Source organism: Nilaparvata lugens, chromosome 2 (genome assembly GCF_014356525.2).
Source record: "Nilaparvata lugens isolate BPH chromosome 2, ASM1435652v1, whole genome shotgun sequence".
In the NCBI taxonomy this organism is placed as follows: domain Eukaryota; kingdom Metazoa; phylum Arthropoda; class Insecta; order Hemiptera; family Delphacidae; genus Nilaparvata; species Nilaparvata lugens.
Genome location: NC_052505.1, coordinates 21,497,003 through 21,524,798, shown reverse-complemented (window position 1 = coordinate 21,524,798; position 27,796 = coordinate 21,497,003). Strand labels below are relative to the sequence as shown.

At 34.9% G+C, this 27,796-nt stretch overlaps 1 protein-coding gene across 1 annotated transcript; it reads right to left on the bottom strand.

Annotated features, from left to right (window-relative positions):
• Nucleotides 1–20: 20 nt before the first annotated feature.
• LOC111046138 (excitatory amino acid transporter 1) lies at nucleotides 21–26,694 on the bottom strand. Its single transcript, XM_039420775.1, has 10 exons — nucleotides 25,475–26,694; nucleotides 22,652–22,781; nucleotides 14,295–14,606; nucleotides 12,247–12,289; nucleotides 10,862–10,904; nucleotides 8,889–9,072; nucleotides 5,680–5,913; nucleotides 4,620–4,814; nucleotides 2,485–2,619; nucleotides 21–1,284 (listed from the first exon to the last, which is right to left on the bottom strand). Exons 1-10 carry the CDS (start codon nucleotides 25,485–25,487, stop codon nucleotides 1,122–1,124), a joined length of 1,452 nt encoding a protein of 483 aa, XP_039276709.1. The 5' UTR covers nucleotides 25,488–26,694; the 3' UTR covers nucleotides 21–1,121.
• Nucleotides 26,695–27,796: the final 1,102 nt, after the last annotated feature.

Below are 27,796 nucleotides of genomic sequence, written 5' to 3'. Positions count from 1 at the left end.
AAAATGAATTATGAACTTGTGCTATTCAAGAGTTTATTTATTTCCGATAATAGGTAAGAGACAAAACATGAAATAAAAATTGTTGTAATCACAAAAATTATAAGTTTTGTTATACTTATGAGCTAAGTAGCAGCTAATTCTAATGTCATATTGGATTATGAAATAAGATTAGAACCTATATCAAGTGTGGAGATCTAGAGTGTATAAGGTAATATTTACAGCAAGACCCTCAAAGGGACTTGTAATTGGTCAATATTCTCGTAACATTTTCTAACTAAATAGAAGACATTAGTTGGGGAATGATAATATTTATTATTTGTCTATTCGAGTTATATATACTATCCCAATAATGTTACCGTGATCTATATGTACTATTATACTGTAAGGAAGGAATTGTCTTATACATTTGCGGGATACAAAACATATGATGGCGCATCATCACGTATCTACTGATGAACTGATTAACTTGAAATTTTGCATGAGGATTCCTTATTTACCAAGGATAGTTATAGGCCAATTTCCATATATATTAAGCAACAAGCAGGTACCCTGTGCTTCGCAAGGTTCCAATTGAAATCTTGAGAAACTTAGAACTGAAATCTTGACAAACTTAGAACTGAAATGTTGAGTAATCTTAAATAGACCTATAACCATACTCGGTAAATTAAGAATCTTTATGCGAAATTTCAAGTTAATAAGTCCAGTAGTTTAGACGTGATGATGCGCGTCATTCGTGAATTTCCTTTCCTATACGTGTATAAGCCAATTTTTTCCTTCATTATATTATAGGTTAATCAATTTATCTTTACTTGAGATAGAAGCCCAATCAAATATAGTTTTTCCAATGTGAATTATTACAGTAGTTAATACTTTCAATAATAGCAAAGAACCATAAAACTGAATTCAATCTCAGTGCTCTTAACAGATCCTTGCGTAACACCTGCTCGTATTATTTAATTAATTATTCTATGTAGTATTTCGATTTTAGAAAATCAGTAGTATAATCGTGTAACATCAGATTTGAGTCAACCAATTAATATTATTCAAATAATGTTTTCCTGTAAAATACATTACGAGGCTTTATTCTCCCAAATTTCTCAAGAGAATCTTGTGATTGTGATCTATAAGTGATTGCTCTCAATTTGTGGTTCGCTTTCGCCGTTCATAGTTTTCATCTTCATAGATACTTCTGACATCAGTTTCAGCTCGTCTTTGCTTACATGATTGACCACTCCGGCTCCTATGGCATCCCCAAGGACATTCACGGTCGTTCTGAATCGATCCCTGAGAAATCAAAGTAATCAATTGATACAAATAGAAATAGACTACAATAATAAACTATAAGTCTAGTGTTACACACACTCATCGATTTTTGGTCGTACGAATTTTTTACCGTCCTTATAAATGTGATTAGATTGAACATAACTTGGCAAACAGATGATGTTATCATGTGTTTGTCAAGTTCTATTTAATCTGCTAGATTTCGATTTCATAAGGGCGGCAAAAATTGACCGTCTAAAAATCAATGAGTGTAACTGGCTTAAGAAAAGAAATTCTGAGTTAAAGGTCCAGTTGAATTTCTGTATCAACTGAGAGAAGATCACGTCTATACCCAACCAGATGACACTAGTACGATGTCCTACTTCACCAGTCATAACATAAACTAGTTTCTACCAGAATAGAAGATATTATAATTATGTGGAATATTTTTCTGCAGAGAGTAAGTTGTGGGAAATAATTCATAGTAGCAAGTTATCAGAAAATTACATTATTGAACATTACATTATTAACAATATGAATCTTATTGAACATTTCTTCCTTCATTTCTTTCAAACATTTCCAACCATTTCTTTAGTACTAGATTGTGACAGATAGTTCTCTAGTTATTAGAGTTTTCAAAAGTATCGAAAATTCGATAGATCTCGAAAACTAAGGTCGATATAAGAGAATTTCACTAGAAATTCTATTGCAAATTTCAAATCATAATTTGTTTCATATGAACCTCATTGGAAATTTCTTCCTCTTTCCAACCATGTCTTGAGAATTAGATTGTAACTGATAGTTCTCTAGTTATTGGAGTTTTTAAAAGTATGGAAAATTCGATAGATCTCGAAAACTAAGGTCGATATAAGAGAATTTCACTAGAAACTCTATTGCAAATTTCAAATTATAATTTGTTTCATATTAACCTCATGGGAAATTTCTTCCTCTTTCCAACCATGTCTTAAGAATTAGATTGTAACTGATAGTTCTCTAGTTATTGGAGTTTTCAAAAGTATCGAAAATTCTATAGATCTCGAAAACTAAGGTCGATATAAGAGAATTTCACTATAAATTCTATTGCAAATTTCAAATTATATTTTGTTTCATATGAACCTCATTGGATATTTCTTCCTCTTTCCAACTATATCCTTGAGAATGCGGTTCATGCGCATTGTGATGATTGATTGTTGAATCAATTTTGACGGAATTGATTGAACTCACAAGATCCAGTCGATGGCGATGACTAGCGTGACATCTTCGGCAGGCAGACCGACTGTATCCAGTACCATCACCAGAGTTACAAGGCCAGCCTGAGGAATGCCTGCGGCTCCAATACTTGCTAGGGTCGCCGTTATACTAAATCAAAAACAATGGAGAGATCAATGAAACTTCTCTTCAAATTCAAAAACAGAATAGAAAAATGATATTTAATGAAGCAAGATATGATTTTAATTTGTCGTGGAATTTAACAGGAAAATACAGCATAATAATACTGTATTCTTTGCATGAGTTTTATTGTACTGCATAACAGATACTACAACAATCAATACAATCAATTCAACAGCAGAATAACCAAATATCAAATGAAGCAAGATATGATTCCAGAATTGTCCACAGTAAGTTAGAGCTCAATAAAAAGTTAACTCGTGGTGATTAGTACCAGTCTCCTGTCGGTAACGGCACTCATCTGAGGGTTAACTCCTGTTTTGGGAAGGAAACCTGCCTGATGTATGGTTCTTGCGGGTTGAGCCACTTGACTACCCGTTTTTTTTACTCCCGTCCCAGCAAATACCCTTGTCTTCAACCAGACACGAAATATGGAAAAATGTCTAGAGTATATTTGATTATTTTCATGACAATTAATCGAGGTATTGATTGTATTATAATATATTTCCTCAAGATCAAGTAACTCGATGATGGGTTACTTGAGTTTCAATTGCTTTGAGGTTTTTCCCTTTGCATTAGTTTTTCTAGTAAATTATTTCCAAAATTTATACTCACTATTTGATTTGATTTGATTTTTATGTGTTCCTGTTATCGATTGTTGAATGCATGATCAATATTCTTGAGCTCTATTACAAATTTATTTAGAAAAGGTTTGCATACAATAGAGCTCTGACAAGACAGAGATCTGAAAGAGCTCTTCTCAGAGAGGTTTAAATATAATCCTTGAAGTGAAGAAGAAGAAGAAGAATGTTATTGTTGAATGAATACTTTATCAATACACATCTTATCTATTCAGAGCTCTATAACATGAAAATCTCTCGGAGAAGAGGTTTGCTTATAATAGAGCTCTGACTAGACTCTGACTAGACTCTGAAAGATTTGAGATAACTCTTCAAAGAGAGAGGTTTGAATATAACAGAGCTCTGAGAGAGCTCTTCTCAGAGAGTTTTGCATTTTATAATAGAGCTATTCTCAGCAAGTTTTTCATTTAATAGAGCTCTGAGAAGAACACTTCATTCACATGGACTACTTTTTACTGTCCTTGCCCTATTACCATAGGTAAGGAAAGTATTGCTTTCCGAAAAAAAATAAGGTAAAACAAAATTCGTGTATACGACATCTCATCTCCCAATCAACAGAATGACTTGAAATTTGGAACTGAAAGTCCTTACACTATAAGGATCCGACACGAAGAATTTCGATCAAATGCAATTCAAGATGGCGGCTGAAATGGCGAAAATGTTGTCAAAAACAGGGGTTTTCTCGATTTTCTTGAAAACGGCTCCAACGATTTTGATCAAATTCATACCCAAAATAGTCATTGATAAGCTCTATCAACTGCCACTAGTCCCATATCTGTAAAAATTTCAGGAGCACCGCCCCATCCATGCAAAATTTGATTTTAGATTCCCAATTATCAGGCTTCAGATACAATTTAAACCAAAAAAAAATAAGTGGAAAAGATTCAGCATGAAGATTATTCAATTGCAAACTGTTGGCAACTGTTGATTCTATTAAATCATTCACTATGAAGAGATAGCAGACTTCGTGTGTCTCCAGCGCTATTGTCCTGTCACCAGCTGTCTCAGATCTTAGAATATTAGATTTGATATGCGCGGGAACACTAGCGTCTGTTGAACAATTTTCATAACGGCAAGGATGTTGTGTGAGTGTGCGCCACACCAGATTTTTAATTAATAAAACAATATAAAAATCTTAAAGCACCCTTTATGTTTCAAAAAACTCTAAAATATTTCAACAACTAGCTTCGATGATCACACCATCGTCAGGTTATAAAGAAAAAACTCTTCTCAGAGAGGTTTGAATTATTTCAGTATGAATAAGAGCTCTGAGGTTTGCATGAAGTATTTTCAGGAATCAGTTCTTATCTTGCAATGTAAAAATCTCACCTAACACCAATGATGTGAGCCAGACTCAGATCGACATTTCGCAGTTGGGCGATGAATAGCGCCGCGACGGCTTCGTAGAGGGCAGTGCCGTCCATGTTAATAGTGGCGCCTATCGGCAGGATGAAGCGTGACACACGCGGATCGACGCCGTTCTTCTCCTCAACGCAGTGCATCGACACAGGTAGAGTCGCCGAACTACAAACACAAGGTCATTACAGAAAACATACACTTAGTAAATTTTAATCGTGAGAAATTTATTTTTATGTTGAAAAATAATTTTCCAACTTAAGGACTTTTGCCAACTTCCGTCTGTGAAGACGTATTAATTTATGTATTATTAATTTTTATGCAGGGTTGAAGTATTCTCACGGAACTGTATTTCCATTAGCGATTTGCCAACTTCCGTCTGTGAAGACGTATTAATTTATGTATTATTAATTTTTATACAGGGTTGAAGTATTCTCACGGAACTGTATTTCCATTAGCGATTTGCCAACTCCCGTCTGTGAAGACGTATTAATTTATGTATTATTAATTTTTATGCAGGGTTGAAATATTCTCACGGAACTGTATTTCCATTAAGATTTCAAACAGGTGACATTAGATACTTGTGCATGAGAAAACTGCGTGAGGTCTACTGTTCACAGAACTACTAGTAAATACAATACCTCTATACCTCGAATACAATACCCACTAGGATACAATATTACATATAAATCAATACTATTTTAACATTGAATGCCATAATCGTATTCCTATATTGGGCATTAACAATATTTTATATATAAATAGAAGAAAAGAGATAATTGCACAAACAAGAAATTTAAAAATATTCAAGATGAACACCAAAAGAAAATAATCTGCTCTATGAGTTTGGTTTCCGTGCAATTGTTGATATTTGATCTTTATAAGGCTCTAGTCGAGAGCATGTGTTTCCAAATGGTGACAGTCGCGAAGACTATAGTCGGCTGGTCTGAGTGTCACCATTTGGAAACACATGCTCTCAACTCAAGTCGAGTCTCTTCTCGACCTGAGTGGCGTAAGTGTGAGTTGTGCCTACCTGGAAGCCGTTCCGAAAGCGGTGACAATCGCCTGACTCATGTTTCCGATGAAGGAGAACGGCAGACGACGTGTGAAGAGGAAGAAGAAGGTGGGCAGCAGAATGAGGCCGTGGAAGAGGAGACCAATCATGACAGTGGCGAAGTAAAGCCCCAGCTGCCCCATCACTTCTGTGATGCTTGACATCTCGACTATCTTCGACGTCACCAGAAAGAAAATTCCCACCGGTGATAACCTATATAATCAAAGAAAAACAAGATCAGACATCAGAACAATTGGGGTTAAATTGTAAACACTTGGATAAAATATAGAGCTCAATTCCAATACAGTAGTAATAGATGTGATGCTTGTCATCTCGACAAGTTTTGACTTCACCAGGGAAAAAAAATTTCGACTATCTTTGACGTCACCAGAAAGAAAATTCCCACCAGTGATAACCTATATCATCAAAGAAAAAACAAAATTAGACATCAGAGTAATTGGGGTGAAATTGTAAACATTTGGATAAAATACAGAACTCAGAACTCAATTCCAATACAGTAGTTGACCGAGCGAAATGAGGTCTAAGATTCATTAACCGAGCGAAGTTAGGTCCAAGATTCAAGTCGACGGTTTTGCAATTCTCTTTATATGTTTTTATGTTGCGAATTTACGGCGAAACGCAGTAATAGATTTTCATGAAATTTGACAGGTATGTTCCTTTTTGAATTGCGATGTATATACAAGGTTTTTGGAAATTTTGCATTTCAAGGATAATATAAAAGGAAAAGGAGCCTCCTTCACACGCCAATATTAGAGTAAAAATCAGACTATAGAATTATTAATCATAAATCAGCTGTCGAGTGGATTATAAATTGCATGCATTGACGCATGCAATTCAATATCTCAATGTAACTTAATGAAAAAAAAATGTAGTGTGGACTATTAATTGCATGCAGTGAGGCATGCAATTGATAACTTGAAGTGGCATTTCTCCCGAATTTTCTCTGCTTTCAACTGGGTAAGCTTTAGATGATAGTAGCATACAGCTGTTTACATCAAATTATCAGTATTGTCGATACAACAACCCAAACAGCCATTATTCGTTTATACACCGAATCTTTTATCTCGACAACACGACAGGACAGGACAGAATTTACTCTGATGGACAGTACTCTTAGGAGACGGTGGTTTACAACTGCGCGAGGTCTACTGTTCACAGAACTACTAGTACGGTAGTAATAAATGTGATGCTTGTCATCTCGACAAGCTTTGACTTCCCCAGAAAGAAAATTCTCTTCGGTGACAACCTAACATCAATAAAAACAGAAAACAAAAGATCAGACAGCAGTAGGCTATAATTGTGATAAAGTTATATGCGCATTGTTGTAAATCATTTTCAAATAAAGAACACTAACTTGTAAAGTGGAAACACTTCAGCCCAAACCATATAAAGCGATTGTTAAGGCGTATTCAGGACGGCGTTTTTAGAGTAGGTAAGGCAGGAAGCTCTCCGATTGGCTGATTCGGATGGCTCCTGGAAAAACGCCTAAAAAACGCTTGAATGACGCCAAATATGGTCTTGCCGTTTTACCTTCTAGTAGTGACGTCGATTTGTCCTGTTGTTGGTCATGTTCTGAGTTTGTTTCTATTCAAAGTTCAAATTAATAGTGGAAAGGAATGGATTCACGGCACACACAAATCAATTCCAATTCCATTATACATACATAACATACAAAAACGCCTAAAAAACGCTTGAATGACGCCAAATATGGTCTGGCTTAATGATGGTAGTAATATAGTATGGTAGTAAAAGGACCTCAACATAATCAACTTATCCTTGGAAAAAATGGAAAATAGCTGCCTTGAGGTTTGCTGTGACTAAGAATAAGTAGGATATCGATCAGTTTATGTTAATGAATGTCAATAAATTCATGAGCAGTTTTCATGACCAATTCATAAAAATGTCGATAAGCTGTGTTCATCAGTGCTTTGATGCCATCAGAATATGCAAATCATTCAATTATGGTAGGCTGAGTTTTATTCCACGCGAAAGTCTATGAATATTTTTAGAGCTAAATGAGAATGAGAGCATTGAACTCTCGAGTTATTGGAACATAGATGACATTTAATTTATTTCTTCGTTGTCAAAATCTGATCGAAAGTAGGCCTACGTTTTTGCAGAAAAATTTTATTCAAATCGAATTGTAATTTACTTCTTCGTTATCAAAATCTGATCGAAAGTATGTTTTTGCAGAAAAATTTTATTCAAATCGACCGAGAAACTAAGCTTTATACAAAGTCTTTTCCCAAATTGACCAATCAGATCTTAAACTGAATGAATTACGGGATAGGCTATTATAATAATGAGCTTCCAAGATATAAGTACAGTACCAAGAGAAGAATATTGCTTGGATTCAAATCAATACTGTATTTGATTTATTATAGATATTTATACTATTATTGTTCCTAGATGATTGATTCATAAATCAATGATTGACTGACGAAATGATAATCATCGTTATAGTGCACCGGTAATCATCATTTTTGAATGATTATGATGACTTGAATTTCTTGATCCATTACAAACTGCTATGTTTCATCAAGTTTTAACACTAAAACGGTTAGCTAACGACTAGCAGACTAATATGATAAATAGTTATAAGTCTAGAGATCTAGACAATAATATCAATTAAATGAAAAACACTAATAAATTGTCAAAAAAACACAGTTTTATTGATACTTGGAAAGACCGGTTTCAGTTCATCAGAGATTGACAATGGTGTAATAACCGAAACCGGTCTTTTTAAGTATCAATAAATCTGTGGTTTTTTGACAATTTCTTAGTGTTTTCCATTTAATATGAATAATTACCACAATATCAACTTCTTAACTACCAAAAAAAAATATATATATCAATCTGCAATTCGTCATAAATGACGATTTACTCGTACAATAAGTGCACTGGAACTTCTATGACAATAGCTACTATCGGTAATTCCAGTGCACACTTATGAATATAATGTAGCTTAATCGGCTTGACCATGTTCAAATGTCTTGACCAAGCTTGGTGAAATCGGGCATTAGTGTTACAACTTGAACTACCGGTAATGAAAAATGGACTATGAAATACTGTATAAACATCCAAAATATTCTAGAACTCATTCACTTGGAAAAGATTGGATAAGATTGAATTGATATAGTAGAAGTAGTAGTTGTTGTTGTACTCACCATATGACCCAATTCGTCATCAACATGATGATATCGCCCATGGATTGGAAGAACCTGAGGACGGGAGCGCCGCTTGGCCCTGATTGGCCGATCGCTATTCCAAGCACCGATGCGAACACAACTAGACCCAGAATGTTGGAGCCCTTGGCTGTCTCAGAGCTCACATCCCAGTTCATTATGTTACCTGTCGTCATTAAAAACCAATCAATGCATAACTATTCTTTATAATAATGATTTCAAATATCCAATGAAAGCTATATAAATAGAACCAATAGACTTCTGCTACTGCAAATATTGACCGAAGAAGTGAATAGCAGAAGGAAATTTGAAGAATGAGACTGTCCAAAAATTCTGCCCAGACCGGGAATCGAACCCGATTCTCTGCTGTGGCACATACTAAGATGACTTTAAAGAAATAGAGTATTGGATTTCAAAAATATCGTTTTCTCCAACAGCTCACTTGATAAAAAAAATTTTTTCAAGTTTGGTTCAAGTGTTGTAAATTACTTTGAATATTGCAGTTTACTTACTTCAAATATTGTAGCTTATTACCTCAAATCTTGTAGTTTAATTTGAATATTTTAGTTCACTTCAACTATTGTATAATTTACTTCAAATATTGTAGTTCAGTGCAACCCCTGTAATACCTGCCGTGCATAAAGTGTTCAGTTGAAAGCATGAGAATGTGTCCATTCGATAACTAAATCCGACTTATTTTGGTTTAGGGGTTGAAGAGAGGTCACTATAGGCGAGGGCGTAATTGAGGAGGTTCATCGCGTTGTTTATTTTCTCATTAGGCTACTGTATTGTACAAAGAGAGCATTGACATATAGCTCAATAAAACATTGTAATACATACCCTTCTATTCATCCATCGGTAATCTTGTTCACATGAGTTGGCTAATGTTTGGGACTGCTGGCTACATAAACGTATACAGTATCTGTATTCCCACATATATCAGAGAACGTGTCCGTTATAGTGAAAATATAATTCCTATGACTTCTTATGGGAGTATTCGTACTCGCTTGGTCGGGTTCAATGGGAATAGTCCCATAAGAAATCATGGAAATAATATTTTCACTGTACTAGGGACGTAGAACTGATACTGATATGTGTTGATTCAGATACTGTAGAACGATTTTATAATATTCTAGTCTGATAAAGCCACACCCATCGATTTTGGACGTTCGATTTTTTGCCGACCTTATGAATTCCATCAGATTAAAAACGCAACTTTACAAACATAATCTGTTCGACACCATCATGTCTGTTCAATCCAATCGAATTTTTAAAAGAGAGAAACTTTGTAGTTCCGGAGCTTCAATTTCCACTTTTTGACACCTAGGTATTCAAACATTTCCTTCAGACCCCTTTTCCTTACAATGGAGAGGATATCTCCTACATCTTCAACCACCTAGGAGCACTTCAAGAAAAATCGATTTCAATTATAGTCATGCTGTTTAGGCTAGGCACACACCAGTTAGTCAAGACAAGACATAATCAGACATAATACTTCATATATTGCGTATGAAGACTTGTCTAATTGCAATGACTTATCAGTGTGTGTTGCGTGCTAAGCAACTATGTGAAGTATTGTGTCTGATCATGTCTTGTCTTGTCTTGACTAACTGGTGTGGGCCTAGCCGTAGTGAGGAAACCGTTTGACAGGGGAGAAAACTACTAACCGTTTGAGGAGAGCTTATTAGTTCGAGAGATATTACTTTAACATGAAGAGGCAAAACCGATTTTTCCTTACACAGTTTGAAGGCTGTAGAGAGTCTTCGAGAGAGACCCCTGTATAAACGTAATATCTCTCGGAGAGTCATTTATCACCAACACCACTATGGCCACATTTTTTAGCTTCAGAAGATGAAGTTGTGTGAGGGTTTCGCAGGACTGGTTTAGAATGAAATAGGTTACAATATTGATTACATCTTACTGTTTCAATAGCTAAGATAGAAAATTTTGCTCACCTTCCAAGGATGCGTTCTTTGGTGGAACAAGTACTGTCCTGTACTGCAAAGATTGAGAAAACAAATTTGAAAAAATTATAATGAATAAAAGGTAATTTGAAACATAGTTACACTGAATAACACAGTAGTCGGGTTTACATTATCTTTGGGTTGACCTTTTTAAAATATGATTTCCAATATCTTCTACTAGTGCCTATTCGTTCCGAATATTGGCGATCAGCCTGACTAAGGATATCTTATTTACAGCCATCCTGGAAAATTCTGATGTAGTAATTTTAATATAGTTATTGTTTTCAAGATTATTATCCCTGAATTAGGCCTACTCGCGCGAATTGAGTTTCATCATTACTCGCGCGGGTACAATATATTATGCTTTGCAATATTATGCTATACAATAATTTTTTATGCTTTCCTATTGGATTGGAAGGGTGACTGTTTTAGGCCAGTTCCATTATAATCCAGTTATCAGATTATTCTAGCCGGTGACATATTCAGGTGATTAATTTCAGTGCCTCTGAATTAACACTCTACTGAAGAATTGGAAGAAGGAGAAGAGACTGTTGAAAAAGCCAGTAACTGCTGCCATCTAGTGGCATAATTGAGAAGTAGTAATTGTCGGCCAATGAGAGACCGAGTAGGCGGAGCTAGTAATGTGTCACCTAGACTGTGATTGGTTCTTTTTTCTCTCTCCAACTTTCCAATTCTCCATCTTTCCCCCAACATTATTGTCCTACTCACTCCTGAATCTAGAATTACATCATAATTCAAATTGCATTTCACCTTCATTCTGAACAATAATCTTCCATTCTGATCTTTCATTTTGTGAAATTCATTGAATTTAACCTACACATCATATTTCCAATATTATGATGAACTCGTGTATAAGCCGGCATAGCCTATATCGTAAATATGTAGATATGCCATCGCAGTTGTAGGCCTATTCATGTTTAAGAAAAACTTCAGTGATCAACAAGAGAGATAATATTATAGCTGAGACCATGAAAAATATTTGTATTCTCTTCTTGAAAGTCTATGAAGAGAAAATATATTTGCAGTTTTTTTATTTTTTCACATGAGTGCAGCCAGAACTAGATAAATGAGTTCAGGAGACTTTTTCCAAGAAAAATAAAATCCAAGAATGACAAAAAAGCTACGGGAAAAAACAAATAGGAGAAAGAGAGCTACATACTAGCTTGTCTGTAGTACTATCTTCAGAAAATTCAAAAGATATTGAATCGAAAGCTGAAATTGAGAATGATGTAATAAGTTTTCCAAATTCTATAATATATTGACAGTCTATAGATTTAAGAATATAAATTTTATTTTAATATAATAAATTAAATAATTCTAGATTTAAGAATATACATTCAAATCAAAATTCTTACCTGAGCTATGCATGCTTCGAAGATATTGGACGGGAACATATTCCTGAAAATGAAATTATAATCATAATAAACCCTTTATTATCAAATAACTCTAGAAATTCTAAAGGGTATTATAAACCCTTTATTCTCTGAAAACGCAAAATTCAATTCGACAGAAGCATGATTCCACATGGAAGGTGAGCTTCCAGTTGACAATCCACTAATCTTGTCAACATGATGTTCTCAATAATAATTGTTGCCAGATGACAATCCATTTCGCTGTTGACTATCTCAAACTCAACTTCTCTCTCATTCCTACTGACACAGGATTAGTTCCCGTTGAAGAATGAGATTATTGGGAAAATTTTTATATTCATAAAGTAGCTACTATAAATTCCGTCAGATATAAAAAACTAGATTAATCTGTCCTTAAAAATTCGCCGTGAGTTGAAAGCTAAAAATCCTCGTGATACAAAAATGTTTTCTTCTTTATCCTCTGAAACGACTTGTAATATTATTGTTGGGTCAAATCCAAGTTCTTCTCAATTTCTCCACTAACTAGTTCAACTTATTCAGCCTACAATTCACGAGTTCGCTCTTCACGTGCTGTGTGGCCAATCTCAATGCCACTCTACCTTTTTTCTGAGCACAGTATCAAAACTATTCTAATTTGGAATCATAATATAGAATTCCAATGTCAACTCAACCTTTTTTTCTGAGAACAGTGTCAAAGTTATTCTAATTTGGGATCATAATATATAATTCCAATGCCACTCAACTTTTTCTTTGAACACAGTTTCAAAACAAATCTAATCTGGGATCTATTAGAATTCGCAGTTGATACATGAAAGTTTGAAGATGTGGGAGCGTCGTTACAAAGTATGGGACACTCTTGTCTCTAGCGTTTAGATTCATTGTTTTGAACCCTCTCAGCAACTCTTGCTCTCCTTCTCCGCTCTATCTTCGTCGCTCCAATATATGCTTCAACCCTATAGCTTAAATTCCATGCCAGTCTATGGGTCGATTGAATGAAAAATAGAATCTTGTGACTATAGTCCAGGCAATGAATGCTCAAATAAAGGTATAGAGGGAAAAGTTTAGAACACAATTTTCAACTCCACAGCTCTTTTAAGGATAGTAAGAGGATTAACATATCAAAATTCCTCAACCCTACCCCCTGTGCTAAAGGGGTGGGGGTGGTTTGAAAGTACCATTTTTTCATTTCTCGCATATATCTCGGAAACTATGCATCTTATGAACATTTGTATTCTGTGCAAAATTGAAGCTTACAACCAAAAATATTTGTCCTTTACATTTTTTCCATTTCTCCCATAGTTTCTGAGATATCCGGTCTTGGAGGTGAGACATTTTTTGAAAAAACTCTCCCTCCAATTTTTTCATCTTTTCGGCATTATAATTTTTGAACGATTGATGAAAAAAATCTGTACTGGTCATGAGCTGATAAAGCATCAAATTATCTTCAATTTGATGTATATTTTCACTATTTTACGCATTTCCCTACGACTATTGCAGCAGTTTTAGTGCTGAGAGTGAAATTTTCTGTTCAGCAACAATAGATCAATTGTCAATGGAATTTGGAGGGAATGTTTGGAACACAATTTTCGACTTTGCAGCTTTGTTGAGACTAGTTTGGAGGTGAGCTTATCAAAAATCCCAACCCCTACATCATGTGTTGTAGTGATGAGGCATGAAAATGAAGCTTAATAAATTTCCTACAAGTTTTGTTTTGCAGAGGTTCTAAAGTGATAAATTTTCGAAATTGAACGGGACTTTGTGCAACCTGGCATTAGAATCAGCAATTGCCAACTTTTATTTACAAGTTTTGTTTTGCAGAGGTTCTAAAGTGATACATTTTCAAAATTGAACGGGACTTTGTGCAACCTGACATTAGAATCAGCAATTGCTAGCTTTTATTTAATCGACACTTGTAGCAGTTTATTTACTGTAGTCAGTCAACGTCTGGGAGCGGAGAGACACATGAAGAAGAAATATGGTGTACCTTAATTGTAGTAATTTTGTCAACTCGAACGAATGATCCGATGACTTACCTCACAAGATCTAGCAGCGTGTCAACAGTAGTGATGTTACGTCCGATGCTTGCAGACGACTCGAGGACGCTCTGTGTGCCGACTCCCGGCTGAATGAGGCTGACAAGCAGCATGCCCTCTACGACCGCCAACAGGGTGGTGCACAGGTACCAGCAGACGGCACGTGTGCCGATCAGACGCGACAGGCTCAGATCGAGCGATCCGATCGCCGACACGATCGACGACACCACCAGGGGGATCATCAGGCCCTTCAGCATACGCAGGAACACGTCACCGACGAACTGGACGTACATAACTTCTCGACCCGTCCATCTGACAAAATCAAAATAGCATCATCATGTCATAACAAAGCATTTCGCAAACACATTTTTAAATCTAGAAACTGCCATCTAAAGCTACCATGATTATCACTTAGATGTATTGTCACCTCTCGGCCCGTCCATCTGACAAAATATCAAAATAGTTAATTGTCAAAAAAATCATATATGTCATGAGGAAGTCTTTCAAACCAAACACCAACTCTCCATTAAAATGACATGAAAATCGTCCTATAAAAAGTACTTTTTTATTATTATAACAATTCTCTATTCAGTATTGTTTCCATCACTACAGATTACAGCAATATACGTAGAATTTGAATTACGGGAACTTGTAGAACTTGTGGATACAAGCAGGGGTGCCAACAGCATGTTTTGATGTCGCAGGTTGCGACATGAGGCTGAATTTTGGGGGGATTTTAAGAAAAAAAACTATGAAAATGGGGAGGACTTATACAATTTAAAGTACCTAAATAGTTTTTAGGTTTTTTTAGTCTAAGTACCTAAAGGTTCTCAAGTACCTAAATGAATGCCAAATTTTGGGGGGGGGATTAACGATTTGCGACATGGACCATGGGGGGATGGGCACCCTGGGATTTATTGAAATAAATAAATAGATAATACACGAGGTAAATGTACTTGTAATTGATGTTTTATGACTCAAGGTAGGTAGATAAACTACTTAACTTGTTTATGACTATCCTTTATTTCAATAATACAGGCTAAAGATGAAGGTGAGAGATGTAAGAAGTTGTTTCGGAAACTGAGTACAACTTACATCACAGAGGAATTACGTCCTCCTCCCAAAAAATAGATAAGATCATCCTATTACACTGATTATGATGAGCAGTATCATATCGGTTTTCTTGTTGGATCGGTGGAACCGTTTAAAGAAGAGAAGTATAGCAAGAATGATTTATGTTTGCTTGCTGATGATGACTACATACCACTCTTTCCACAAAGTACCCTCAAGTCCAGAAATCCCCCATGGAAGATGTACCCAAAGATTATGGAGCGTGGTAACATGAGAGAGAGGTGGAAATCGAAGTGGGCACAAGATACACCCACAAATAGCTTCCTAGTTGAAGATCCAACTAAAAGAGTGCATGGATTTGATCTCCAGAGGAAAGAGTGGAGTGCTCTCAATCGGGAATAGGGCGATGCGCTCAGGAGCAAAAGAGATGGGGCCTACAGCAGTCAAATTTGTGTGAGTGTGGCCAAACACAAACCATGAGCCACATAACTGCTGAATGCCCAATCCATTCTTTTGAGGGAGACCTAAGAGAGCTGCATGAAGCCACAAACAGACCTGTAGACTGGTTAAAGCAGCTAACAATAGAACTGTGAGTGACTCTGGAAGAAGAACGGAATATTTTTATTTTCAGGTTAGGCCTGAAAGTGATACTCTATGTTTTGGAGACGAGGGTTTAAGACCTGATTATTAATTTTATTTCCTGAAAAGAATTTCAAGGCTGGTGTAGGCGTCGGACCATACGACTGAATGAATGAACTACTTACCTACATGGGATTGTTCGTGGGGGATTGAATAAGAGTTCTATAACAACTCAGGAATATTTATAGTTATTCATCATTCTTGTGATTGTTTTGTAAATGTTGAAATAAATTCAAATTCAAATTATGAAAAATCCGTTACAGAAATCTGTACGGAAGGATATCTATTTGCAGATAAGCTGGAAATAGAGCTAATTTCTTTAATTCTAAATTCCTATCCTATTCTCTCTGCATGTTGGCCTTCTATTGCATGAGATTTTCCATTTGATGAGGTAACTGTAACGTTCGCAGGAGAAAAATGTATTGATACCTACCATAAGGATTCTATATCTTATTTTCTCAATCCAACATATTATTTTGATTCTATAATTTTCATGAACCCATCATCAAAAAGTTATTTCATATTATTGAATGTAGTGGAATGCGGTCAGTAAAAAATATCGAAACAAATCTCCATGATAATATCTCAGAAAAAATTCATTGTTATGACAATGTCTTGAACACGCAGCAGTGCGGCTAGGTTTCTTATCAAGTCAAAGCTGTAAATATTATTCAAGCAGTGACTTCTGAGCTGCATAGAAAATGCAGAAATGGTGATGTTAGCTACTACATAATACTAAAAACTTTCAATTCGTCATAGCCCATAAAGTCTAACTACAACTGACAGAGCATGTCTTCATGACAGATTAAATTGTACACAGACTTCAAGCTTGCTTTAGAATTGCAAATTGAAAAAAAAACTTTCTGTCTGGTAGATTTTAAATATTAAGCACGGAGTCGATTTAAAATCTAGAAACACTTGCTGATGATTTGCTTAGAAAACTTTTCTGTCTGGTAGAGTTCAAATACTACTCGCGAGCTCTCAAAACACTCAATGAAACTTCAATCATCTCTCAAACGAAAATATTCACATTTTGTATTCAGTATTGATATATTTGATGAAATACATTATTTTGAATAGTCTATGTTCCTATAGTGAGGTCCACGTTATTACGGTAGTAGTTGAGTAGCGTTGATGTTGCTATCCTTGTCTATCATTCGTCAAAGCAGATAGCGCTATCCTTTTCTAGCACCGGAACGTTGCCAGCCAGGTCGTTTTCTAACAATGTAAACATTTTTCATCCTTGTTTATTATTCGACAAAGCAGATAGCGTCATCCATTTCTAGCTTCGCAACGTTGCAAGATCTTTTCTCAATATAATTGATCAACAAAATATTTTATCTCAATTATGAAAATTTATTACTTAATCATTGGAACATATGTTTCTTGACAAATAAAATATAACTGACTATTTTAAACAGGAATGAACAGTTATTATTACATCAGATATACTGGTATCATATAGAAGCTATCATCATAGAGAAACAATATCATAAGTAGATATCCCATGGTATAGGGCGTTTATGTCGCAACTTTTACTGTTATCTCAAGCCTATAGTTCACGTACTTCTTTCCTGTGAAGCTTTATGATGCTGGTAGTCTCTCATATTGTACCATTTATACCCTCTTACCCGGTCAAAACAGTGAAAATCGACAATAATCGACAGTAATCGGCTTGAGATAACAGTAAAAGGGATATCTACTTACGCTATTGTTTCTCTATGCTATCATATAGAAGGCAGTGGTCTCCCCCAGACGGCGATATGCCATGGGGAATTAGCCGACATTTTGCCTGTACCTGTTTATTTAATGTAATGAATATTTATTATTGTTAATATTTATATTGTTTAATATTGTTAATAATTACTATCTAATGTTTATTACGCATGCAATTGTTCAATAAAGGCCTTTATTTATTTTTATTTTTTTTAGAAGGCAGTGGCAAGGAAGAGAATCGTCAAGGTTGTTCTCCTATCTTTCTCCACTGCAATGATAACGGGACCCCTCTATAATTAATATGAGAAACCTCTGGTTCAGCATTTAGATTTCACTGCTGCCTTATTGCTATTAATAAGGCAGCTGTTGCTAATAACGTTTCATTAATTTTATACTGAATGAGATATTGTATCACCATACTATGAAAGTTTTACACGCTGCAGTTTATTGTTCTAGAACAATGATCTTTCATCACTTTCATGACATTGTTCATTGTTTAATCTCAAACCTATCACTATCAGACATCTTGTTCCAAGAATGATTACTAAAATCACAAGATCTTCTCTCAATAGAAAATACTTATCGAGATTTCATTGAACCGCAGGATTCAACAGAGATTGTCCTTGTGTTAAACGGGTGAATTCTTCTTATTGAACCAGAGTTCAATTGAGTTGTCTCATCAATTATTCAACATATTTATTTATTTATCATTTACAATCAACTTAAGGACAAAGAAACAGACTCAGTCCAAAACTTCTTTTCATCCCAATTTCATAAAATAAATTGTCCAAATAAAGGTTGTGTGCGACTTTTCAATTCTTCACCAACTTGCACATTGAAACAAAACTTAGATTATAATAATGAAGGAAAGAATTGACGTTTTTTCAATTCAATTGAGTTGTCTCATCAATTATTCAACATATTTATTTATTTATCATTTACAATCAATTTAAGGACAAAGAAACAGACTCAGTCCAAAACTTCTTTTCATCCCAATTTCATAAAATAAATTGTCCAAATAAAGGTTGTGTGCGACTTTTCAATTCTTCACCAACTTGCACATTGAAACAAAACTTAGATTATAATAATGAAGGAAAGAATCTACGGGATAGGAGATTCACGATAATTATTCCACGATTTTCACAAAGTATGAGAAATTAATCAATGAGAGAAAGACAGAGACAATGAGAGAAGGGCACAGAGAGGAGATTAGATTAGATTAGATTTCTTTATTTGAATGTTACAATGTTTACTGGCTTATACAGTAATTTACATTAAATGACGATAATGCTAGTTATTCAACGAATTTCACAAAGTATATAATTAATCAATGAGAATAAATATAGAAATGCAATTAGAATAACGATAATATAATAATGTGATGTAACTTCATAAATCGGCGGTGTTTCAACAAATAATTGTCGATTCTTTCAGAAGGATGTAAATAATATCCTTCCCATTAACACACGACCGGGTTGTGGTGAATTAGAGCGGTTGGAAATTATAACTCGAAGTAATGTTCAAATAAGAAACTCTACTTAATAAGTTAAAAACTAGTTGATTAACTTATTAAGTTGTTTTTTTTTGACTTTTCGTTGTTTTTTTAGTGAAAATGGACTAAATTTTATAAAAGTGAAACCATAACCCTATCTTGGACTTTTAAAATGTTATCTAAATTTGGGAGAAAAATGGTACAAGGAGTATCCTTAGTTTTTCTCTCCCAATCAGTGCTACTTTGTAAAAATTATAAATAAATAATATAAATGATTTGAATCTTAGAATTATGGGATGAATGAATGAATGAAATATAGAATGATAGTGATAGAGAGAGAGAGTGTGTGTGTGAGTGTGTATGAGAGAGTGAGAGATAGTGTGAGAAAGAGAGATTGATTGATTGATTGATTATGTTATAGTGAGAGACAAAGTGAGAGATATAAAAAGAGCGAGGGGAAGGAGTGAGACTGTGAGAGAAAGTGATATATATTCTTGGAATCTATTAATAGCTGTCCAGGCGAGAATTGATGTATTTAATTCAAGATCAATATGATTAATATTCACCGCCTACACTGTACTAGCAAAAAACAATGTGATAAATAAGGGGTTCTACGAATGATTGATTCATCGAATCTTTCTACATGATTTTCCTTTTGCATGAAGCCTACAACTATTACGCCAACCCACGTGAACACGCTCTACAGATAGTTTCCACTGATGATTCAATGTTTAGTTGAGCTCGTTTTTATAGATTGATGAAAATCCAGGCTCTGTTGACAGATTGTTGATTTCATGTTGATAGATTGCATTCTATGTTCTGGAGTTTAATAAGCTCGTCAATATTTTTATTATTATTATTATTATTATTAAATTATTATTTTGGGATCACTGATTGATTGTATCAATGTACTATTTCTATGGGTTTTTTTTTTAATATAATGTAAAACTTGACTCCTCCAGTCAAACCTTCTTTAGAAGGTTTTGGAGAATTTATAATTCGTCTGGTTTATAATATTTGAAATGTTCTACTGAAAGGGAATCTTCTTATCTTTTGTCATTCTTGCTTTTTTTCATTATTCTTCATTTGTTTTGTTTGTAAGATTTCTTTTTATAAGTGTATTTTTCATTTTTGTTTGTTATATTTTCTATAATAAACTCCCTTCTTCTGGGGGTACCAGGACGAAGGAAAAAAATTTTTTTTTTATTATTATTTCATCCACTGACCACCTGTAAAAGGGGTATAAGAATATGTCAATTTGTCATTAATCAAACAGTAACATGTTATCTATCTTCTCAAACCTCCATCTTGAGGTTTGTGAAAATCTTTGTATTCCTCAACTGAGTAGGCACATATGGATAGCAGCTCTTTTTTCAATAAAAATCTGAAAGCTTTACCTGACTTTTTTCTTTTATGTGAGATGCAATAAGATGTACATCCGGATACCTGAACTCCTTACCCCTCGCTCATACGTACCATGTATGAGCGAGGTGTGCATCATCTCTCAAATTATTCCTGTATCTGGTCGAATATTGGTGAAATGCTTCTCCTGTATTGAATTCATTTATGTGTTTTTTTAAAAAGCAGATTGTTTCCAGGATATATATGCTAGGAAGTGGGAGAATTCCAAGTTTTTTGAAGTAGGGCCTACAACTAGTTCAGATTGACACCCCTATCATCACCCTCAATGCCCACTTCTGAAGTCTAAACACCTCCACTACACTGCTAGAATTACCCCAAAAAATAATTCCATAGTTCAGGAGGGAGTGAAACAGGGCGAAATACACACTTTTAAGAGCCATCGAATCCAGAGAAGCCTTTAGTTTTCTGAGAATATATATATATATATATATATAATATAAGCTTATGCTTCATGGGCCAGCATGTGGAAGCGTCAGAAGTGACTTGTCATAATTTAAAAAATACAAAACAGAAATTACATCAAAGATGTACATTGAAGGACAGTATGCTATAATATGCAGTATTACTGCATATTTTGGAATGGCCTCTATGGGTCTGCCTCAAATGTCAATTCTCTGTAATACTCCTTCGATCCATTTAAGCCCCACATCACTTGCCGCATGCACCTCCTGCAATCCTCCCTCACATGGGAACAGAGGGCAGTTTGAAACCAAGTGCTCCATTGTCTGTATCTCGCCACATTCACAGTATGGGTCAGGTGTAAAGCTCCATAAGGCAAGAGACTGGGCGCATCTTGGGCGCATCGAGGTTTCTGAGAATGAAAATTGCTGAATTAAGTTTGGTTTTCAGGCATTCCAGATGTGGTTTCTATGAAAGATCAGAGTCGATCACCACTCCAAGAACTCTTATACTACTTACAGAATCTATATCATTGCCTTCAATTTTCAAGCTACCCCCCTTAGTAGTTCGAAAAGGTATTTCTTTGGTTTTTTCTTTGTTCAGAATTAACATATTAGCAGCTAACAATTTTTGTAATATATTACCTTATGGAAGAACCTCAGGTTATTTCTCCGATATAGTCTCATTGATAATAATGTTTGCCAAGTAACATCAATGAGCGCCGTATCAGCTACAATATATATTATAGATAACATTTGACAAAAACTTCAATAGTCATACCAATTTTATTCAATTTCCAGTTTATAATGGATTCAAACTTATCTCACAGCAGTGAAAAGATTCCAATATTGAAACTTTGTAACCAAAGGATTGAGTCCTTTAATACAAAGGATTCTCTCTTGAATTGAGTGCTGTGCTCACTTTATTGTCCTTCTTTGTCACGTTATTGAACAAACACAATAAGTTATCACAGTAAGTTACGTCATACAACTTGACCATGGATTTCCTTCATCTAAAGCAGCTTGCAAAAAACTCTTATTAGCAAAGCCATCACTGGTGATTCACTCAAGAAACTTACGTCACAATGAACGCTATACTAGTACCACACTAGTATACTAGTAACGCTAGTAACACTAGTTCGTTACTATGAACGCTACGCTCAAACGCTATTTGATACTACAGTATTATAAGTTCGTTACTGAACTGAGTTTGATTTATTCCTTCTGAACCTAAGCTACAAGACATTCGGAACAAAACGAAGAAGATAGACTTCAAATTATTGAAGTTTTCTCTGAGGATGATTCCCAAATGAGCTTCAGGCTTGTGCTTGGGTAATGAGACGGATGATGATGAGATATGAGTGAACCTACCGCTTTTGGTGGGTTCCGAATCACCAGGAAACGATTTCTAAACTCATAGATGGTATTTAGATTTAGAGAAGTTCGACTGTTAAAGTGGTTACCCTAACAATGTAGTTTAATTTAACTTGTATACCAAATCTTCTAATACTTGGACCGGATGGATAAATTATTCAATCTTGTCACTTAAAACTCTTACTAGAAAAAAATTTATATTTAAAATGTCATTTAACTAGGAAACTTCTATTGCTAAAGCTCACCTCTCACTTGCAGAGTTCTTAAGGATCAACCCAACTATAACTCCTCCTATTACTCCACCCACAGTCAAAATTGTCAACAGATTTTTCTTGACAAAATTGTCCGTTTTCCTGGTAGCCATTTCTTCGGGAGCTGGAAATGAAAATGAAAGTTCACATTGTAATACAATTTCTGATACCGCTATCCTGTTTCATGCATAATCTATTTTGAGATACAACAATATTGATTCAGATTTTCAGATCCAATCAATCAATCTCATATAATCAAAAGCTCAATAATTAACAAATACAATATTCATGATCATCTCCAATAAAATATCATCGATATCTTCATTCCAGTATTCAAATCAGGGATAACTTCCAAGACCAAATAATTAATCACGATAGTCTTCAATGCAGGGTGTTTCAGAGAAACGGGAAATTTTGAAAGTTAAATAATTTCAAGAAAAACAAATCTTCAAATAAAGTTTTTCATATCATTCACTAGTAAAAATAATGTTATTTTAGAATAAATAATACCGTAACATTTATTTTTTGAAGATGACATCTTGCAGGTGTCTTCCTTTTCTACGCTAACATTCCTGTAGTCTCTTCATCACAATGTCCATGGTTTGACGTAACATTACAACTGGAATTCTCGAATCTTGCCCTTCAATTCTGCAACAAGGAAGAATTGAAAGCCAAGATTCGAGAAGCGATTTCAAATTCCAGTTGTAATGTTACGTCAAACCATGGACAATGTGATGAAGAGACTACAGGAATGTTTGCATAGAAAAGGAATACACCTGCAAGATGTCATATTCAACAAAATAATAAATGTTAAGGTATTATTTATTCTAAAATAGCATTATTTTTACTATTGAATGATATGAAAAACTTTATTTGAAGATTTGTTTCTCTTGAAATTATTCAACCTTCAAAATTTCCCGTTTCCCTGAAACACTCTGTATAATGTCAATATGTTTATCCCAGTATTTCAATCATGGATAACTTCTAAAGCAAAATAGAATGAATAAATATTCAGTCCAGTAGTTTCAGAACTAAATTCTTCTTGAACCCCTGAAAGATATAAGAAAAACAAGTTTGATTTTGTTTTGTTCCTCGTTACAAATTCAAGTTTGGAGGTCATAATCGTCATGCCAGGATTCCAGAGAAATATATTATTGTTTTCAAATCACTTTTCCTTGCAGGTGATTGGTTTCTTACATTTTTGCTGAGAGTATTTTTTTTGTATAGTTATTGTAGGCCTATTGAAGAACCAATAAAGAATTTTGATTTTTGATTTTGATTGACTTTGCCATGATTATAATTAATTTGTTCTATTGCATTCAGGAGTTGATTCAGGCTATAAAGTATAAATATAGGAATCGTTGAGAGCATATTTGATAGATTTAGCATGCTACAGTATAAACGAGTTCACTGTAAAAAAATGAATTTTAAACTGTCACTATTTCTCTCTAGCTTTAGTTTTAGCGTTAGTTTTTAGTTTTTAAGTTTTTCATGTACATTTTCATGTATGTTTTGGAAAGAAATAAATGATTGATTGATTGATCAGAGATTCTCAATTCTATAGTTTAATTTTATTTCTCTGCAAGTTGTATAAGATTATAAAGATAGGAAATAGCGAAAAGGACAAATAAATTTGATTTGAACAAGCAAACAGAGGTAGGAGAAGGAGAGGCATTTCTGGAAAAGGAGAAGAAGAAGGAGAGGCTGCAGGCATCCTGTAGTCGATCGTAAAAACACAAAGAACGGCTGAGGTCAAGGTTGTAAGAGAATTTTGTGTGGAATGACATAATTTTTTTATTTATTTGAGGTAGTTTTTCAAGTTTGACAACCTTCGTCTATTCTGTTTTATCTTTACTTCTATGTTTGTGTCATAGACATGACTCACATTAATTTTTTCCTTCAAAACGATCGCATTTGAAATGAATCAAATTTTTCCGAAATGCTATTATATTGTTCATGTTCTAAACGTTCTAGAATCAGCATATTAGTGCTGGTAGCGCAAAAGCCGGATAAATTTTAACCGTGATTAATTCCACGAGAACCAATCAGAGAAGCCGTCTTATCAAAAAGGCCTTCTCTGATTGGTTCTTGTGAAATTAATCACGGTTAAAATTCAACCGGTTCTTGTGCAACCGGGCCTAAGTGGGCTACTGAATAAATTAAAGTAGTGATTTACTCTGAGAAGGTTTGTCTTCAACTTCAGATGGAAAGTGCCCTGAAATCATTAAAGCTCTGTTGCACAAAAGCCTGTTAAATTTTAATCATGATTAAATGTCACGGGAACCAATCAGAGAAGACTTTTACGGGAAGAAGACTTGTGGAAAATAAACAATGTTAGTGACAATCATATTCTATTCACAAATTGTCACTAACGTACATCACCAATACAGAGTAGGAGTTTCTCTACTTTGTTTACTATAGTGAGGTCCACCTTATAATGGCAGTGGAGAAAGATAGAAGAAAAACGTTGCCGATCCTCTGTCTTGTCAATGCCTTCTATAGATGGTAGCTGATACAGGTTTATTGATGTAATAAATAACTGTTCATTCTTGTTTAAAATAATAAATTGTATTTTATTAAGCAAGAAATTGTATTTTTCATATTAAGATTGAATATTTTGCAAATTAATTATTAATTTTACATTGTAAAAGACGACCTGGCAACAGAGCAAAGCGAGAAAGAGATAGCGCTATCCGATTTGTTGAATAATAGACAAGGATAGCTATACCATTGCAAATCTGCCATTATATAATGTGGACCTCACTATACTTCTACTATATAGGTTCATTAGAAAAGTGATAAAATAATTATACTCACTGATAATGACCATGATGATAATCCAAACACTTTTTATTCACCTTTTATTCACTCTGTAGATATCCGTAAAAAGATAGGTAGTGAAAAAGTAGTAATATTCTAGAACACTTCTAAACTCTTCTACCTCCTCTTTCAGTAGAGATAATCTCCTGGAACCTCGACTCCAGCACAGGTTCCTACTGTAATCTCTACAAGCACGATCCCAAGCAAAACAATCACATGTAGTGAGTTTAATCTCCACAAGCGAGACTAAAACTCAAAACAAAGCACGTGTAGGTCTACTGTAATCTCCACACGTGATACAATCTAAAACCACAGAGAAAATATTTAATCTCTGCTACAACTCATAACAAACACGTGTAGGCTATTCAGTTATGTTACTTATAGTCGAATCACATAAAGAGGCACCTTTCACTTTCTTATAGCTTGCAACTTCTGGCAGAGGAGCTCTCAATTTCTACCTTTCGGTATTTACAGTACGGAGCTCAAAGACCGTTATGATATCCGCACATGAATTTTAAAATATGTATTAATGTATCCAATGGTTTTCACTTTTGTTCACTTCTATACCCTTAAATGAATTTGAAAACTTGTACCTAATGGTTCTAGATAGTTCTCACATTGGTTCACTTCTAGATAGACCGTTACGGTACCCGCAAATGAATTTTGAAATATGTATGAATGTATCGAACGGTTTTCACTTTTGTTCACTTCTAGATAGACCCTCGAATGAATTTGAAGATTTGTACCCAATGGTTCTCACTTTGATTCACTTATAGATACCGTTACGGTATCTGTAGATGAATTTTGAAAGATTTTACCCGATGGTTCTCACTTTGGTTCACTTCTAGGTAGACAGTTACGGTATCTGTAGATGAATTTCAAAATTTGTACCCAATGATTCTAACTTTGATCACTTCTAGATAGACTGTCAAGGTACCCGTAGATGAATTTGAAAATTTGGACCCAATAATCCTCACTTTGGTTCACTTCTAGATGTCGCAGTTACGGCTCAAGCGCACCTGGCGTACAGAGCTTCTCCTGGTCGACTAATACAACAGAGATAATCTTTCCTTGAGTGATATTCGCTCTCTTCTTCTACGACCTTGACGCGGCGTCTCTACGTTTCACACGAGCGATTTGAAGCCGGCATCCAGGTGTGGCCGATGTACTAGCGACTAGCCAGCATGTTAACGCTGTCAATCTGACAGGCGAACTGACTGTAGGTACGGATTTGGCCTCAGCTGGAAATCAAATCGGACACTTTCTCGCATCAAACAGGTTCCAGTGCACTGGATGATCGCTCTGCGTGTAAATCGGACAGGTAGGCCTCATTGTTCAGGCCGGATGTTGGAGAGTACGCTAGTCATTATCAATGCGCAATAGCTGTAGTGAAGCTGTTGTTCAGCAACAGTGATTACACTGCTGATTGCATTAATAATTAAAACAAAAAACGCCGCTGATTGAATCAATAATAATTAAAACAAAAAACTGCTGATTGTATTAATAATCAAAACAAAAAACACCGCTGAATATTCATTGATAATCAAAACAATAAACACACTAGAGTCTGTATAAAATATGTGTAGATATGAAGAAAAAATTTGGTGTGCCGCACTCACACAACTTTCCTAGCCGTTATGAGAATTGATCACCTGACACTAGTGTTCACGCGCATCTCAAGTCTACTTATAAACAAAGATCTAAGCCAGCTGGTGACAGAACAATAACGCTGGAGACACACGAGGTCTGCTATCTCTTCATAGTGAATTATTTAATAGAATCAACAGTTGCCAACAGTTTGCAATTGAATAATCACATTTTTCTCGAATTCCGAGCTTATTTTCAATTTTAGGTGAAAATGTTACTGAACATTGATTGTAGAGATTTTCATGCTCAATCTTTTCCACTAGAAATTTTTTGTTTAAATTGTATCTGGAGCCAGATAATTGGGAATCTAAAATCGAACTTTGCATAGATGAGGCGGAGCTCCTGAAATTTTAACAGATATGGGACTTGTGGCAGTTGATATAGCTTATCAATGACTATTTTAGGCTCAAATTTGATCAAAATCGTTGGAGCCATTTTCGAGAAACCGTGTTTTTGACAACATTTTCGCCATTTTAGCCGCCATCTTGTATTGCATTTGATCGAAATTGTTCGTGTCGGATCCTTATAGTGTGAGGACCTTAAGTTCCAAATTTCAAGTCATTCCGTTGAAGGGGAGATGAGATATCGTGTACACAGACACACACACACACCACACACACACACACACACACACACACACACACACACACACACACACATACACACATACAG

Excerpts from the sequence above, each read along its gene's own strand:
- LOC111046138 (XM_039420775.1), bottom strand. Across the intron at positions 10,905-12,246 it reads TCGAAGCATGCATAGCTCAG|TACAGGACAGTACTTGTTCC; the intron begins GTAAGAATTTTG and ends CAATCTTTGCAG. Across the intron at positions 5,914-8,888 it reads ATGACGAATTGGGTCATATG|GTTATCACCGGTGGGAATTT; the intron begins GTGAGTACAACA and ends TTGATTATATAG.